Source organism: Dromiciops gliroides, chromosome 1 (assembly GCF_019393635.1).
Source record: "Dromiciops gliroides isolate mDroGli1 chromosome 1, mDroGli1.pri, whole genome shotgun sequence".
NCBI lineage: Eukaryota > Metazoa > Chordata > Mammalia > Microbiotheria > Microbiotheriidae > Dromiciops > Dromiciops gliroides.
In genome coordinates this window covers 73,117,119-73,135,479 of record NC_057861.1, presented here as the reverse complement: position 1 = coordinate 73,135,479, position 18,361 = coordinate 73,117,119, and the positions used below count along the sequence as shown (strand labels likewise).

The window sequence follows — 18,361 nt, the reverse complement described above, 5'->3', positions numbered from 1 at the left end:
GCTTCTTTCAGAAATTAACCCAATGTGATTAATGGGGTTAATGGAGTTAAGCCAAGAGAAATAGAGATGGCTCAGTGGATAGAATTCTGGGCCTGGAAGGGGAGGAAGATGGTTGCTGGGTAGGATCAGGAGAGGACAGCAGCTTCAGCTGAGAGGAAAACCAGCTCCCACATACACCCTAATTTCCTCTGAGCATTTCCTGCAATAGCCTTCAGTTCCTATTCCTCTCTTGAGAGGAAGCATTCACTTCCACTCCCAAGTCATTAAAGGGATAATCCTTTCCCATGCCTCCCCCAAAAAAGAATGGAACCTGGAGGGCCAGGCCCCACCTACGATCTGTCCTTCCTGAGCTCTCAAGGGTGGAGGGTCTCTCTAAAACAGCCATAGCTGGAATCTACACACATTCCATAGAGGCTGAGGTCTGGCTCTGGGCCCTTCTCCTAGTTCTTATCCGGCAGAGCTTTGAGGCTGCACCACTATCCAACCATCCCACACTTCTGGAACAGTCACATTCCTCCAAACAGCCCCCTGTCCTTCCTCACCTTCAGACAAGCTTGAGCGCGCGCGCACACACACACACACACACACACACGATTTAAAAAAAAAAACTGTTTGAATGTGGTTCCAGCCACAGCTTACCCTGAAAACAACTTTCCCCACGATTCAGTTATTCATTTACAGGCTATTTAAATATGTGTCCCCACTTCATATCTGGGGCTGTGACAATTATTCCTCTTTGAATCACTGTGCCCAAGCCTGTGATACTGTAGCCAATTTAATTCTGCTAGCTGTTTTTTAAATTTAAATTTTATTTACTTATTTTTAAAGTACTCAGGAATCAGTTTTTTGGTTTTTGTTTTTTTTGCAGGGCAGTGAGGGTTAAGTGATTTGCCCAGGGTCACACAGCTAGTGTCAAGTGTCTGAGGCCGGATTTGAACTCAGGTCCTCCTGAATCCAGGGCCAGTGCTTTATCCACTGAGCCACCTAGCTGCCCCAAGCTATTTTTTTTAATTATAAAAGTATTTTATTATTTTCCAGTTACATGTAGAGATGGTTTTCAACATTTGTTTTTATAAGATTTCTAGTTTCAAATTTTTCTCTCTCCCTCCCCCTTTCCCCAAGACAGCAAGTAATCTGATATAGGTTATATATTTACAATAACATTAAACATATTTCTCCATTAGTCATGTTAGAAGAATCAGAGCAAAAAAAAGGAAAAACCTCAAAAAAGAAAAACAACAGCACCCAAAACAAAAGAAATAGTATAGTTCAATTTGCATCCATATTCCACAGCTCCTTTTTTTTTTTTCCTGGAACCAAGCTATTTTTTTTGTTTGTTTGTTTTGGTTTTTTTTTTTAGTGAGGCAACTGGGGTTAAGTGACTTGCCCAAGATCACACAGCTAGTAAGTGTTAAGTGTCTGAGGCCGGATTTGAACCCAGGTACTCCTGACTCCAGGGCCAGTGCTCTATCCACTGCACCACCTAGCTGCCCCAACCAAGCTATTTTTAAAAAAATTTAATTCACTACTATCCTCTACAGCCAATACGAATAGCAGAAAGAGCTCTGCCTTCATCCTGAGCCTGGTCAACACCTTTCCTTAGCCAGAAGGAAATGTATTTGTTATTAATAATTAATGTATTAATAGTTTTCCTAATGTTGAACCTTCCTTGCTTTCCTGGTACAAATATAACTTAGTCATAATGAAAGTTTTGTTTTTAATAGTTTTTTGGCTTGTTTGTTTTTGCTATAGCCTCTTTTGGTAATATTTTCTTTAATTGTAGTCTATGGGTCTTACCACCTCTGGATCCTCTAGGAATAGGGTTCAAATTGCAGGGAATTACTTTTGCTTCTTACCCATTTAGAAAACTGAGAACTCTGTAAGAAAAGATGAGCAGGGGGGCAGCTAGGTGGCACAGTGGATAGAGCCCTGGCCCTGTATTCAGGAGAACCTGAGTTCAAATCTGACCTCAGACACTTAAGTTACTAGCTGTGTGACCCTAGGCAAGTCACTTAGCCCCAATTACCTCACTAAAAAAAAAAAAAAATGATCCAGCAGACTTCAGAGAAACCTGGAAGGACTTACATGAACTGATGCTGAGTGAGATGAGCAGAACCAGGAGAACATTGTACACTGTATCAACAACATTGTGTGTTGGATCAACTGTGACAGATTTGACTCTTCTCAGCAATACAGTGGTCCAAGATAGTTTCAAAGGACTCATGATGAAAAATGCTCTCCAAATCCAGGAAAAAAAAAAAAGAACTGTAGAATCTAGATGCAGATTGAACCATACTATTTCTACTTTTTTTTGTTTTTCTTTTTTGAGGTTTTTCCCTTTAGCTCTGATTCTTCTTTCACAGCATGACTAATGCAGAAATGTGTTTAATGTGATTGTACATATATAACCTATATCAGATTGCTTGCTGTCTTAGGGAGGAGGAAGGGGAGGGAGGGAGAAAAATTTGAAACTAGAAATCTTAGGAAAACAAATGTTGAAAACTATCTCTACATGTAACTAGAAAATAATAAAATACTTTTATGATATATATAAAAAAAGAAAACTGAGAACTTCTGAAATTAACTCGGGTCTAAATGGTCAGAGGATCATAGATTTAGAACTGGAAGTCACCTTCCAGCTCTAAAGGCTGAGTATAGGAAATTGAGGCCTAGAGAACGACTTGCCCAGAGTCACACAGCTAATAAATATCTGAAGGGGGACTTAAACAGGGAAATTCCTGACTCATGTTTGTTTACCCTGCAAACATACAGGGCAGCTAGGTGGTGAAGTGGATACAACACTGATCCTGAAGATGGGAGGATCTAAGTTCAAATCTGACCTCAGACACTTACTAGTTGTGTGACCCTGGGCAAGTCACTTAACCCCAATTGCCTTAAACATTTAGGGCCATCTCCACTCACCCTGATAAAATATCTTGCTACTGGACCCAGATCTCTCTGAAGGAGAGAGTGAAGCTGGTGATTTTACACAGCCCTACCTTACTTAAAGTCCAATACATTGCAAGTCATGACATTAGGGTAATGTCATGGTCCTCTTCCAGAATGAAGGACAAACAAGAACAACCCTGAAAACACGTAGGCAAGAAAAAGCAAAACATTTAATAAAGATGGAAATGAATAGTAAAGCATCAGAAAATAATGTCATTCCACTTTATCTCAGAGTAGATTAGTAAATCTCCTCCAAAAGACCCTTGGATTGGTTAGGTCAAGGAATAGACAAGATCCCTCTGTTGCTAGAGTGAGGGATGAGAAATTCTACCCAAAGTGCCTGCATTCTGAGCTGGGATGATGAGTCAATCTCCCCAGTTTCACCACAGCTTGGATGTCTTTTCTCCTGCCTCAATGAAGTCTCAGGAATGTTCTTATATTTTCTGGATTCCAAGATGTGGCCATCACAGTTAGACACTTCTTGGTTCTCTCAGAATGGTCACAAACTCCAATAGAGACTGCCAGTTAGCCTCTGCATCTCCAGAATTCTGTTTCACCAAACATTCATTATACAGTTTCATTCTTTTTTTTTTTTTAGTGAGGCAATTGGGGTTAAGTGACTTGCCCAGGGTCACACAGCTAGTAAGTGTTAAGTGCCTGAGGCTGGATTTGAACTCAGGTACTCCTGACTCCAGGGCCGGTGCTCTATCCACTGCACCATCTAGCTGCCCCGAAGCAAATACCTTTTGAAGAGTGATAGGATGAAAGAAGATGGATAATAAAATAAATATCATGGGGAAGGGAATAGGATGGAAGGGAAACAGTTAACAATAGTAATCATGAAAAAGAGAAAAGGGGGAAAAATTGTACACAGCTAGTAAGTGTTAAGTATCTGAGGCTGGATTTGAACGCAGGTACTCCTGACTCCACGGCCGGTGTTCTATACACTGCGACACCTAGCTGCCCCATACAGTTTCATTCTTCACAGGCAAGCTTCAAATGTTACTTTATTTCAACAGATCTGTGATGTCATCAATGTGGGCACTCACTCCAACAACAAAGATTACAGCCTGTCCATTTCTGCCTATGCTGTGCAACTCTTGTCCATGTTCCCTTGTAAATCTACCATAGGGGGTCACACAACATATTAGGACTTTCCTCTGTATCTCTTGTTTAGTGGATATGAATGGAACATTTGGGATATCTATTGGTTATCCCTTTATCTCACCATGGGAGCCACCCAACTTTTTCCCCCTTCCTAGTCATACATTTCTCTAATGACATCCTTTTCTAACTGGGATGAGGGAGAGCTCAGGAACTTCAGCTCAGAGGAAAAATGCCTCTCACATATACCCTAATTTCAAATCCCTCAAGGCCATTTCACATTGTGTCTTCCACATGATTCCTCCTTCACAATATATCATAGCCCACTCATGTTTACCAAATGTTTTTTTGGGTTTTTAAAATTGTCCTTTAGGTGATCAACTTGAACTGGGGAATGGAATTCTATGACTCAAAGTCATACATCACTAAAAAAAAATTGGTGTTAAGAAGTACCTTTGCTGGGCTTTGATCCAGTAATACCACTGCTAAGTCTATATCCCAAAGACATAAAAAAAAAAATGGGGAGAAATCTATTTGTACAAAAATATTTATAGTACCTCTTTTTGTAGTGGCTAAGAAGTGGAAATCAAAGGGATGTCCATCAATTGGGGAATAGCTAAACAAGTTGTGGTATATGATTGTAATGGAATATTACTGTTCTATAAGAAATGACAAGCAGGATAATTTCAGAAAAACCTGGAAAGACTTACATGAACTGATGCATAGTGAAGTGAAGTGTGAATGACGAATGACTTAGCTATTCTCAGCAAGACAATCCCAAAAGACTCATGATGAAGCACACTATTCACCTCCAGAGCAAGAACTGATATCGATTAGATACAGACCGAAACATGCTATATCTCACTTTCACTTTTTTCTTTTGAGTCTTTTTGTATAAATGACTAATATGGTAATGTTCTACATAATTGCACATGTATAACCTATATCTGCTTGTTTATAGTCTCAGGGAAGGGGGCCAGGATGAAGGGAGGGATCGAATTTAGAACTCAAAACTTTAAATAATTTTTTTTTTAAAAGGACCTTTGGGGGCAGCTAGATGGCGCAGTGGATAGAGCACCAGCCCTGGAGTCAGGAGTACCTGAGTTCAAATCTGGCCTCAGACACTTAACACTTACTAGCTGTGTGACCCTGGGCAAGTCACTTAACCCCAATTGCCTCACTAAAAAAAAAAAGACCTTTGTTTCTTTTTTTTTGGTCATAAAAGTATTTTCTTATTTTCCAGTTATATGTAGAGATAGTTTTCAACATTTGTTTTTATAAGATTTCTAGTTCCTCCCTCCCTTCCCTCCCCCCTCCCCAAGAAAGCAAGCAATCTGATATAGGTTATATATGTAGAACCTTTCCTTCAAGGGAAAGGAGTTGTAAAATTTATGAAAGATGTAGCCATGGGGTAAAGAAACCAACATGGATGCAAATTTGGCCACATATACTGGCTGTGCAACCCTGGGCAAGTCACAGGACTCCCCAGTGTCCCAGTCAACTCTTGAAGACTCTAAATTGCAGAGTAGGAATCAATTTGTATTGGTAGGGGAAAGATCCTTATGTGGAGTTTCCTACACAGATGAAATTACAGGTCTAGTCTCTCCCCTCCCCCCTCCAAAAAAAATCCACCCTACTTTCTTCTTATTCTTCAAATCTAGGCCCAGCTCATTATCTCTGTAGAGTATCTGTCTAGTAAGTATGGACTCATAGGCCAGCGCTATGAACAGTCCATCTAATCACCACCCTACTGGCAAACTAATTGCTAATAACAATCAAGGAATAAATCAGGGGTGGGGAAACAAACTCACTCCAGGTGTTTCCCAATGTCATTAACAATATCCTGAGCAAAGACCAAATCAAAGAGGGCTTCTCAAAAGAAATCCTCCACATGCTCCCTTTTGCTGATGATGTTGTACTGATTACATCCAGTCCCAGAAGATTTCAGGGTCTTATTAAATGAGATCTGTAATCACTCAAGTGTTTGGCTTAACTCCACACAGGAAAAAGTCATTCTCATTCAAAGATACTATTGTTTAATGTTTTTTCCCCTTATCAAATCTTGCTAGATACTTAAAACACACACACACACACACACACACACACACACACAAAACCAAAACAACCCCACCCCACAGTACTAGTTAACTGTAGCTTGTTTGGCTTGAAACGACAGTCCTATCTTCTCCCTTAAAACACACCCTTCCTTCCCCAACCCGATCCCCAAACCCAGGACCTGGTTCTTTTTTTTTTTTTAAGATCAGCCTATACTTGTTTTGTTTTTAAAACAATCTAATCATAATGTCCCTACACCCAATATTTTTTGTATGAATTCCTTCGCAATAGTTTGATGCAACAGTACATGTATTTTTGTAGGGTTTCATTCCAAAATAGATTAAATTAATTTCTCCCTCCCCCCTTTCCAACTTTCCTTTAGGATAATATAGTCTGATTGACATTCTTGGGATTAATAATAGTTGTGAGGAAAACAACTCCTGCTCAATAATTCTCTGGAACTCAGCAGCAGTGATGTGTCAAAGGCTCATTCATTGTCATTCTCGAGAGAATGGGCAACCCTGTGTGCAGCTGGTGGGTGTACGGAATAAGGGCTCAAAGGCCCCATTTTAAACCCTAGTCCCTAACTCGAATGGACCCTCCCCTTTTTCATCACTGGGTCGATTACTCAAAGGTTACAATCTACTTGAAAAAACTAGTTAACCAGAATGCAGCATTCCTAACCCTAATTTCCATAATTATTCTTTGGGTTCTTAGGCAATGGGGGTGGTGATACAGGAATAATTCTTCAGTTCTCCCTTATATAGACATAGCTCAGGAGCAGACCTAATTGAGACCAGCTCAGGGCTTCCCTGAACCATGTGAGGGGAACCATGGGGGGGGGGGGGGTGGTTAGGAGAAGGAGACCTTTTTCCTCAAACAGGTCCTGAGGAGTGTAATTTGAATGGTGACTATTATATTTTTATTGAGAGACCATTACCCATTTCTTCACAATAGTTATCTTTGTTCCCCTAAAACAGGCAAGGTATGACTTTTTTTTTTTTTTTGGTGAGGCAATTGGGGTTGACTTGCCCAGGGTCACACAGCTAGTAAGTGTTAAGTGTCTGAGGTTAGATTTGAACTCAGGTACTCCTGACTCCAGGGCCTGCTCTATCCACTGAGCCACCTAGCTGCCCCGAAGGTATGACTTCTAAAGAACAATTTAATCTACTCACCCAAACACCGAATTTCTATATAGGCTTTTCAGGCTATTGGCTTTGCATATAATTAGCTTCAATTTGGTTCCTCAAAGCCCTGCTTGTATCTGGTTAATCTGTGAAGGACAGGATTGAAAACCTGTCATTTTATAAAAGGTCCATTTTTTTTTGGTGGGGCATTTGGGGTTAAGTGACTTGCCCAGGGTCACACAGCTAGTAAGTGTAAAGTGTCTGAGGCCGGATTTGAACTCGGGTCCTCCTGAATCCAGGGCTGGTGCTTTATCCACTGCGTCACCTAGCTGCCCCCCTCTTTTTTTTTAATGTAAGAGTATGCTCAATTCACAGATATTATTCTGAGTACAAACTTTGCTTTATTTCTTACTGTTGGGCATATCACATTATAGCTTTTTCTTTCATTTTTTGTTCTTAAGAGGACCTTACATAATTATAGCAGGAGTTTTTTGATGTCAGCTGCCTCCTAGTCACTCGCCAAATTTTATTTTTCAAAACTGAAGCTCTAGAACCAGAACAACATTGTATACAGTATCATCAACATTGAGTGTTGATCTACTGTGATGGACTATATTCTTCTCACCAATGCAATGGTACAGAAGAGTTCCAGGGAACTCGTGATAGAAGAGGATCTCCAAATCCAAGAAAAAAAAAAAGAACTGTGGAGTATAGATGCTGAATGAACCATACTATTTCTTTTGATATATAAAACCTATATCAGATTACCTGCTGTCTAGGGGAGGGTGGGGAGGGAGGGAGAAAAATCTGAAATTGGAAAGCTTGTATAAACAAAAGTTGAGAACTATCTTTACATGTAATGGGAAACAAAAAACAACTGAAGCTCTTGGGGCAGCTAGGTGGCGCAGTGGATAGAGCCCTGGCCCTGAATTCAGGAGGACATGAGTTCAAATCTGACCTCAGACACTTGACACTTACTAGCTGTGTGACCCTGGGCAAGTCACTTAACCCTCATTGCCTTGCAAAAAAAAAACCAAACAAACAAAAAAATAAAATATAATAAAAAACTGAAGTTCTGGATTTTGGTGATGTTTAAGGAAAACTAACTTTGGGATTCTTCTCTGAAGGTCTGTGGATTCTTTTTTAATTTTTTTTAAATTTTTAGTGAGGCAATTGGGGTTAAGTGACTTGCCCAGGGTCACACAACTAGTAAGTGTTGAATGTCTGAGGCTGGATTTGAACTCAGGTACTCCTGACTCCAGGGCCTTGCTCTATCTGCTGCGACACCTAGCTGCCCCTGTGGATTCTCTTAATCTGTACTTTCCTCTTTCCTTCTCCCCAATATTATAGTTTTGTGCGATTTCTTTAAAAATGACGTTGTCCCCCAGGCTTGTCTTGAGACATCTTATCTCTTCCTCTATGTTATTTTACTTGGTGATCTCACCAGCTTTTATGGATTTGTTATGGGCCCAGAGCACCCCAGAATTTCTCTGGGGCATATCTTTTTTCTTTTCTTTTTTTTGGTGAGGCAATTGGGGTTAAGTGACTTACCTAGGGTCACACAGCTAGTGTCAAGTATCTGAGGCTAGATTTGAATTCAAGTCCTCCTGAATCCAGGGCTGGTGTTTTATCCACTGTGCCACCTAGCTGCCACCTCCAACCTGTTAAGACCTGTTGACTTCTGTGATGCTGTTGTTCAATCACGTCTCCCTTTTTGTGATCCCATTTAGGGTTTTCTTGGCAAAAATAACTGGAGTAGTTTGCCATTTCCTTCTCCGGCTCATTTTACAGATAAGGAAACTGAGGCAAACAGGGTTAAATGACTTGCCCAGGGTCACCCAGCTAGTTGTGTTCATGGTCATATTTGAACTGAGGTCTTCCTGACTCCAGGCCCCATGCTCTCTCCACTGTGGCATTTATGCTCTTCTCTCCTTTGATGCTGCCATTACCCTAGTACAGGTCTTCATTGCCTCATGCTTGGATTATTACAAAGGCCTCTGCTGATTGGTCTCCCTGCCACAAGTTTCTCCCCACTCCAATCCATCCTCCACTTAGCTATTTAAAGTGATCTTGCTAAAGCACAGCTTTGATCATGTCACTCTTCCACTTTATAATAAACCTCAGTGGTCATCACCTCTGGGATCAAATATGCTCTGGCATTCCAAGCCCTTTGAAACTTGCCACCCTCCACCTTTCCAGTCTTCTTACACCTTAAGTGCCCCCCACCCCTTACTCCAAGCCAGAACACACACACTCTTCTTGGCATTAATTTCTAAGGAAATAATCTTCTGACTGGAAATTTTCAGTGGCTGTCCTCTAGGTCTGGAACTTTCTTCATGCCCATCTCCCTAATTTCCTGATCTGAATTCTAGTGCCCTCTTTCTTGATGATTTCCCATTTATCCTATTTTTATCTTGTTTGTATGCATGTTGTCTTCCACATCAGACTAAATTCGTTGAGAGCAGGGAATATCTTTGGCCTCTTTTAGTATCTCCAGCACTCAGACCAATGCTTTGCACACAGTAGGCATTTAACAGATGATCCTTCATTTCATAGTTTTTTTGGAAGACCAACAATTCTCAGATTGGATCGCAGAGCTGTTTTTAAGGTCTGTTGTTTATCTTGTACCAACTTTGAATTTTCTTCCAATTTGGCTTTATTTTCTTCTATACGGATGCACTTTTGTGTTCTGTTCTGCCTGCCTTTCAGAGCACCCTCTGCTCAAATGATTTCCAGCTCTCTGCTATAAACTATGAAGTCACATCTTTTCAAATCCCACAACACCCTTCTTCATTTTTGGTTGTCTCTAACTCCCTCCAGAGGGTCTCGTGGTTGTTCCACTTTCTTTTATGTAGGTCTAGTTGTTATACTGTTTATTCATACCTATATGAAATGAAAATTTCTTTCTCTTGCCTCATGGTATTTCCCTTAGGCCCTCTTTTTTCTTTACTGATTTCTTTGGTTTCTGATCAGTTTACTTCAAAGCTTTCCTTGCTATATCCTTCCTTTGCCTCCTCCCCCTTTTCTTTCTGCTATTTTATAGTGTATTTCTTGCTATTTTGAGGTAAAGGAAAGCTATGTCTACTTATTTAACCATCTTACAGGAAGTTCCTTCTCCCCCAGTCTTGTTTTACTTAAGAAATTAATAGGTGATGATCACAGAAGCTTCTCCTACTATCTTTGTCCCAAATTTGTCCTCATGCCAGGGATAGAAGGGTCACAAGAAGGCAGATATTTCCCATATTGATGTGTAACAAGCTATGGGCAGGAGAAGAAAGAAAGAACCCATCTGTTCACAAAGACAGGATAGTCCTTTGGTTGGGTTTGGCAAAAGCCACTTTGAAAAGGTAGAAGGGAAGCCAGGCAAATGACACTCACAAAACAGAGTAATGTTATGCCAAGAAGTCAACCCTGGTCACAACTCCTCAAAATCTTTTATTTGAAGATGTTTGCCAGTTACCCTCACCTCAAAAATAGACACAACAGCACACTAACGGGTTAATAACAGTGCCCAGAGCCATGCCTACAACCCTAGTCAGCTCTAAGTCCCAATCAAGAGTCTTCCCCCAAGACCCAGTACCAGCTCCCACTCCTACTGAGCACAGGGCAACAGAATGACTGATGGGGGGAGGGGGCAGTAGTGGTGGCAGAGTCATTTGGAAGCCCCTTCACACTCAAAACAGGTATTTGGATCAGAGCTGGGAGAGAGGGGGTGTTGGGAGGAATGCCAGCACTAGGGATGATTTGGTGTGGAAAGCGAGCAGGAGACTCAAAAGCTCACAGATTTGATATATTCATATATTTGTTGGTTTTGTCGTCTTAAAAGAGAGTCTGGTATAAAGTTTCCAGCACGGGACAGATCAGACGTTCCCTTTTTCTTCCTCTTCGACCCTGCCCTTCCTGGCCTCACCCACAAGGTCTGAAGCTGGGGCTTCATCCTCTCCTTTCTCTTGCCCTCCGGCTGCCTTGGCATTGGGGACCCAGAGGCCTGAGTCGATGCAACGTTGCATGTGATATTTTGCTTCCTGGAAACAAGAGGTTACCCCACCACCAATGAGGATGTTTCCTCTCCTACAGGTTACTTTATCCCCTGGATTTCCCAAAGCCCTGGCCCTGCATGTATGCAGCCTGACTGCTGAACCCACAGCTCCCAGATATACACTGAAGCAGCAGCAGGCCTTGATGGTCTGCTCCACTGGGGCTGAGATGGTTGAAGCTCCAAAGCTCCAAATAAAGTTTCTTGTTGCTCCCTGGCTGGGGAGAGTGGGAAAAGGAAAGGGCCGAGTTCTGCCAGGCTAGCTAACTTTCCATAAGAGCTGTGGGCCCCCATGATTCTAGTCCCTGCCAGAGTGGGAGAATGAGTCAACTGATGCCTGCCAAGGAGAACCGTGGGCCAAGGAGAAGTGGAGCCGAGGAGATGAAAAGTCTGGACAAAGAAAGGAAACTAAAAGCAGCCAACAATCTTGCACCACACCCCAAGTGCTAAAGGAACCGGGTGTGACAATGGCCATGGCAAGACTTCGGTTTTTATTCCAGGCTCCCCCTACTGGACACTCACCGTAGGGTCCATTTTGCTGATGGTGTCTTGCAGCATCTGTACATCCTTAATGTCAAAGCATTTCTGGAGCTCCTAAGTAAGTACAGGGATTGGATAAGGGGAGAGTTGTCTAGGACGTAGGCATTCCAAAGGACAGATAAGGACAGCTAAACATAGCACGTTCAATGACTAAAACAATAGGTAGCCATAGAGAAAAGGTTCAGCAATCAAGTGGGAGAAGAGAATGAGTCCTTTCTGGGCAACTGGCCCTCTATGAACTCACCCACTAGGGAGTTCATTGGGCTTAAATAGCCCTGGGATATGTGATCTCCCTGGGCCCAGCCCAGAAGAGAACAAGCAGTTCCCCAGCTCACTCCCACTGCAAGGACATACCACAGGCAATGCCTCATAGACCTCCACAGGGTCTAAGCCCCCAGGGCCCAGGCGCTTCTTCCGCTCTTCCTCCTCGTACTCCTTCATAGCCTTCTCAATCCGCACCTTGGCACGGCCTCTCACACGCTCTTTGAAGGACTCCAGTTCATCTGTGAAGCCTTCCATGTACTGTTGGTCAGCCGTCTGCAACAAATGAACAGGGAAAAAGGGAGAGATGAGGAACAATTCTTTTGTTGAGATAAATAGGAGAACAAGGCTCCTTATACCCTTTGGTGTCATGCTCAGACTGCAGCCAGTCCTGCATGGTCAGGGACTCTCCCTTCCTTACTGCCCCATGTAGAGTCCTAGGAAGACTCACCTTGATTTTTGTGAAGAATTGCCTGAAGCAAGCCCGGGGATCGACCTTCAGGCTCTTGGCCAGCTCCAGAATGAATTGCATAACAATTGTCTGATGAGCCACTTGTTCCATGAGGGCACATTTCTAAAGGAGAAAAAAGCCCAGCTGGTCATTTCTCCCCAGGCCCCACCCCCATCAGGATCTCTGGGACAGTGACAGAGCCTCACCACTCATCCTCTGGCAGAGACTTTCTTTTACAATTCTATACAACTTGGGGCAGCAAGGTGGCACAATGGATAAAGCACTGGCCCTGGACTCAGGAGGACCCGAGTTCAAATCCAGCTTCAGACACTTGACACTTATTAGCTGTGTGTCCTTGGGCAAGTCATTTAGCCCCCCCCCCCCACAAAAAAAGACAATTCTATAGAATGCTTACCATGTCATGTGGCACACTGGTCATCTGTGCACAGGTCTTATACCTCTACTAGACTGTGAGCTCTAGAGCAAGGACTGAGTCTTATCCAAACCTGAGCCTCCTTCCCCTTGAAGCCCCAGACCAGCGGACAGCTCACTCTACGCAGTTCTGACCTATGTCTGTAGTTGTGCTAGGCCAGCCAGGAGAAAGCTCCCCTTACCTCCTCTACTTCTAGGTCGATGCACCAGATGACCAGGTAGTTGGCAGTCTCCTCGCAGACCAGGTGGGGGTTTTCTGACAGGTACTTCTGGCTGTCATCCCAGCGCCGAAGCATGCCTGTCAGAACACATGGCACTGACAGGGACTTCGAGGCACTAAACCCATACATTCATTCCCATCTCTCCCCACTAAAACATGCTTTTTCTTTCATTCATTCATTCTTTCTTTCTTTCCCACATGCCAGGAGACATAGCAAACACTTCAGAGAAACTTACACCCTGTCCTCACACTTCAACCCAGGCACCATCTTGAAGATATCAATTCTATTTCACTTTGTTTAACTCTCATGTGTTTTCTGGGAGTTTTTTGGTCTAACAAGATTAGAATCTCCATGAAGCCAGAAGTTATGTCTTTTTCCTTTCACTATCCTCTATAGCATAGCAGAACAGCATTATGAGCAAGCAGAGATATGCTGTATGTAATTGGTTAGTGTGAGTCATCAGTGGAGCTACAAGTATTCAGAGCACCATTTCTACTTTAGGATCAATTTGAGGGAAAAATTGAACATTCCTTCCCTTTTGGACTCAGGACATTAACATACTGGGAGAGGCACAGAAAGGAAGGAAAGCCACTCAGGGACCCCAATATCCCTTGTCTTTGTCCTCGAGCTGAGATCAGGAAATCAGAACATTGGACCTTAGCGCTGAATGGGCCTTTAGGAATCATCTAGTCCAATCATCTTATTTCCTATCCAACAGTGCTTTGGGTATGACTATAACTTCCTGGGAACCTTGTGCCTTCATCACCTTCCCATCCAGATGGGCACTCTCCAATAGTGGACACTCTCCCAGCTTAGGAAATGGCCCCCACAAATGGTCTAAGTGCAGGCTCTGCTAGTGTTTAATCTGTTTTCCCCAGGTGGGAGACCCCAGGGTGCACAAAAATAGCCAGGCCTTACCAAAATGCTTAATCTGCTTCTCATACTTCTCTACAAAGGTCTTGTGCTTCTGTTCTTTCTGCTCCTCAGAATCCTCTTCCTTGTCTGGCTTAATATTGAACACACTCTGTGATGGGAAAGTGAGGGGGAGAAACCAGTGAACCAAATTTTCTAGATGCTAAGGCTCAGCCCCTCTACCTGGCTCCCTTCATAGCAGGAGATGGAGGATGGGATACTTAGTCTATTCATTCAGGTGGAGAGAAGAAAGGCTGGCTTATTCATAACTGGCTAAAAGATAACAGCAAGGCTTCACACTCCCTGAGGTGACAGGATGACCACCTGCCTGAGTCTGCCTGTCTCCAGGCTTGTTTTGCTGCTTTTATATTCAAAACGCATCTTCTACAAGGAAGGCCCAGGCCATGAATCCTTGCTCAGCATGTCCTCACCTCCAGTGACCTCCTTCCCTGTCCCCATGGAACTCAGCCCTGCCACACTCACGCCTGATCCCAACTCACTTTGCTGAAGCCATCTTTGCTCAGCGTGTCTACGTTCCATGGCATGTTTTTCTCCTTCTTGCGCAGTTCGTCAAGCTTTTGCTCCCAGCTCTTCTCCTCCTTCCGCAGCTGCTGGGCCTCGGCCTGGAGTCTTTGCACCTCTGCTTGGCCACCTTTGGGCTCGGCCACCTCCAGCTCCTTCAGTTTCCGTTGACATTCGGCCACCTTCCGTTTACACTCCCTGCATCCTTTGTCTAGCTCCTCTTTCTCCTTCTGAAACTGTTCCATGCGCTCCACTCGTGCCTACAGAGAGCAGTGACCACCTTAGGAGGAAGCAGGATACAGAGCAGGACCTGGGGGAGCTGGAATTAGAAAGAAGGGCAGGCAGCACGGTGGCCCTGGGGCAGAAAGGGCTAACAGTCTTAGTCCTCTATCATCCAAAAAGAGAATCATAGAAATATTAATAACTCATGTTAAAGTTTACCAAGCACTTTCCCCTAGACAACCCTGGGAAGTAGGTGGGTAGTGCAAATACTACCATCCCTGTTTTATAGATGAGGAAACAGACAGTGAGGATGAATGACTTGCAGTCTCACAATTAGAAAGCATCTGAGCTAGGATCCAAGCCTAACTGGACTTCAGGTCTCGTGCTGTGCTTTTTCAATTTTATTTTATTTTATTTCATTTTATTACAGGGCTCATCTACCTTCCCAAGTCAGTCCCACCCCATCCCTGGGCTAATTTGCTCTGTGGAAGGTTTTTCTAGATGCCTCCTCTTCTGTAGGGATCCAGAGAAACAAGTGCTTCTGGCTAGCTTGGCAGGCTGCCCTTTGTCCCATGGGCCCAATCCTGACACCCACAGACGCCATATCCTCACCCCCGCTGAGCTAAATAAAGACATGTGAATAAAAACGTTATACATGGACAGTCAACGGAAGCAGTATCTTAGACTTGGCTTCCCCTCAGAGCATCATACTATGGGACTGGAACCACAACTGACTTGATCAGGAGATTCTGGCCTGGGTTTGGCTCTTGGCTACAAGCATCCAGGTCCAATCCAATAGGCACTTATTAAGTGCTTAGTGGTGGAAACTCCTGTTCTAGGTCATGGGGATTTACACAAAGATAAAATTAAAATAAGCACCTGCCCCTCAAGGCCCTTACATGTACCTTTTTTTTTTTTAAAGTGAGGCAATTGGGGTTAAGTGACTTGCCCAGGGTCACACAGCTAATAAGTGTTAAATGTCTCAGGTCAGATTTGAACTCAGGTACTCCTGACTCCAGGGCCGGTGCTCTATCCACTGCGCCACCTAGCTGTCCCTTTACATGTACCTTTTATTGGTCTCATACTGTCATCTGAGGGGCTGTGGACAGTAGTTAGAGAACGTGCTCAGACGTGAGGGCAGCAGGTGAACCCTAGCAGTGACACTAGGAACTGAAGTGATGGTGGAGGACAGCTCAGGTAGGAAAAGGTATCAACAAAAGAACTGAAGACATTTCAGAAATAGAGGAGTGTAACTAAAAAAGCTCACTGGATTTAGAGCTCTTAGGATATTCGAGATCTAGTCCAAGTCCCTCATTTTACAAACTGAGTCCCCTCATTAAAGCGATTTAGGTCACATAGGTGGCAAACAAAAACAAAGCTGGGTTTCAAATCGTGCTCTTCCGAAAAAAACTCTCGCATGAGTTTTTACCGTAGGGCCAGGCTAAGGAAGTGAATAATCCACCGGATTTTCATCAGGAATGGAAATTTCTGGATTTCCCTAGGAGGTGACTGAAGACATCCCTCCACCTCCCTGAAACCTACCCACCTCCATCCTGGAGGTAGAATATTTAGGGGCTGATCTAAGTCCTTAGTGAAAGGAGAGGGAAAGTCTGCGGATAGAAGTTGAGGGGAAAGTTCCTACAGAAGACAAGGACCCGGTCCCTGCGTCGGCTTAAAGGGGTGGGATTGGGGGGGGGGGTTCGGCTCAGCATCTGAGCCTGGGGCGTCAGCTCGAGGGAATCCCCACGGCCAGGATCTCGTCCCCTTGCTCCACCCCGCACGCCGCCACCTCGAACCTAAGTAGGGGGAAGGATGGAACTTGGACGAGGATGGGGGGGAAGGGCGAGAGCTTTGGCCCGGAGTGGGGGTGGGGTGGAGAGGGATGCCCCCCGGCGCCGCTCCAGGGGAGGCCCGGATTTCGGGTCAGAGGAAGGCAGGGTTATGAGTGCAGAAAGGAGGCGCGGGGGTCTCGGGATACGGGCTTGGAGAGAAGTGGGCCGGATCTTGGGTCCCGCAGGGGCGTGCAAGGAGGGCGAGGGGGCAGGGTAAGGGTGAGACCGGATTTTGGAGCCGAAGGAGGAAGGTCCTGGAGTAGGGTTCGGCCCCAGACGCACCTGGTGCCGCCAGCGGAAGAGGCTGGCCGTGTCGATGTTGGGATGCGTCTCGTCTTCATCGTCAGACACCTCGATGTGGTCCCACACGCTGTAATCCACCATCTTGGCGCCAGACCGATCCCGCCTAGCTAGGCTTCCCTGCGGCTGCGGCGCCTCCGGCACGGCCCCCGCTCGCTCTGGCCTGGCTCCGGCCCTCCCCTTCCGCTTCCGGGGGGCCGAACCCAAGCTTTCGAGGGGTCCGCCCCTCCCGCCAAAACATCACTTCCTTAGCAACGAGAACCGTCGCTGCTACGCTTGCGTCAAAGACCCGAGAGGCTCGCAGCATAGAGGCTTCCTTAAAGAGACACACACCTTAGGCAGTAGAAACACCGCCCCCTTCCGGTCCCGAGTCCTCCTCCTTGTGGCTTCGATGTCCTGGGATTTGACTGCAGCCTTTGGGGGTGGGTCCTAGGTCAGCCAAAGAGAACAGAGCGCGCGTAGCCACCACTTCCTCTCCTCCCCCCCTCCCCCGCCCCTCAACGTCCTGTTCCCAAGGTGCGTAGGGCAACTTGCGGACCTTGGGATTGAAAGCGCAGGTAAATGGAGCGCAGGCTGATGGCCGTAGAGGATGGTTCAAATAAGAGGAGCTATTCTGGTGTCGTGGCTTCCACTCACTATCCCCATTTTGCAGAAGAGGAAACTGTAGCCCACGGAGGGGAAAGGACTTGCCTAAGAACGCACGCCACTCCTTAGAGGAAAGAACTGGCACTTGAAATCCAAGTCTCCTCTTAGTTCAGGACTCTGTCTACTCGACAGCCCTGCCCTGATTTTGTGCTAAAGCCCCAACCAGAGCATTTTATGTTTATAATATAGAAAGAAGGATGTGGAAAAAAATGCATCTTAATCCAAACTTTGGGGAAATGGCACTTTTTTTAATCCTACTTCTGACACCAACCTTGTGATCCTCTAAGCCTCAGTTTACTTCTCTGTAAAATGGCTGTAATAATAACAACTGTGTCACCTACCTCACAGTATTGTGGGACTCAAGTATGTAAAATTTTTTGCAACCTTTAAAACTACGGAAAAGTCAGAAATCTTGTTCTATTCTTGTCCCCATTCCAATCAGCAGGCTAGGTTCTCAGAGCGCATCCACTCTTTCTCTTTAGGGCTCTAGGGGTAGAGCCCTGAACAGTTGGGGGTGGTTTTCTAGTCCTTTAACTTAGTACACCACACCAGTCTCATTCCCCAATGATTATGAGTTGTTATCAATTAGTTGGCCAGACCATATCAGTTTTTAGAAACAATTATTTACTGTGGTGATGTTAATGGCAGGGAATTAAAGAAGGGTGAAAAAACTGACAGATCCCCAAATCCCACAACACTACCAGACTCTTATAAGCAAGGAAAGTTGTGTTGCAGACCTGAAGCAGTTTGGG

The 18,361-nt window shown here is 44.5% G+C and overlaps 1 protein-coding gene across 1 annotated transcript; it reads right to left on the bottom strand.

Moving 5' to 3' along the window:
• Positions 1–10,650: 10,650 nt before the first annotated feature.
• On the bottom strand, positions 10,651–17,166 carry CDC37 (cell division cycle 37, HSP90 cochaperone). The gene is made up of 8 exons (XM_043978233.1): positions 16,947–17,166; positions 14,589–14,870; positions 14,095–14,200; positions 13,138–13,253; positions 12,524–12,646; positions 12,166–12,348; positions 11,794–11,865; positions 10,651–11,260 (listed from the first exon to the last, which is right to left on the bottom strand). Exons 1-8 carry the CDS (start codon positions 17,046–17,048, stop codon positions 11,096–11,098), a joined length of 1,149 nt encoding a protein of 382 aa, XP_043834168.1. The 5' UTR covers positions 17,049–17,166; the 3' UTR covers positions 10,651–11,095.
• Between the last annotated feature and the right edge of the window lie 1,195 nt (positions 17,167–18,361).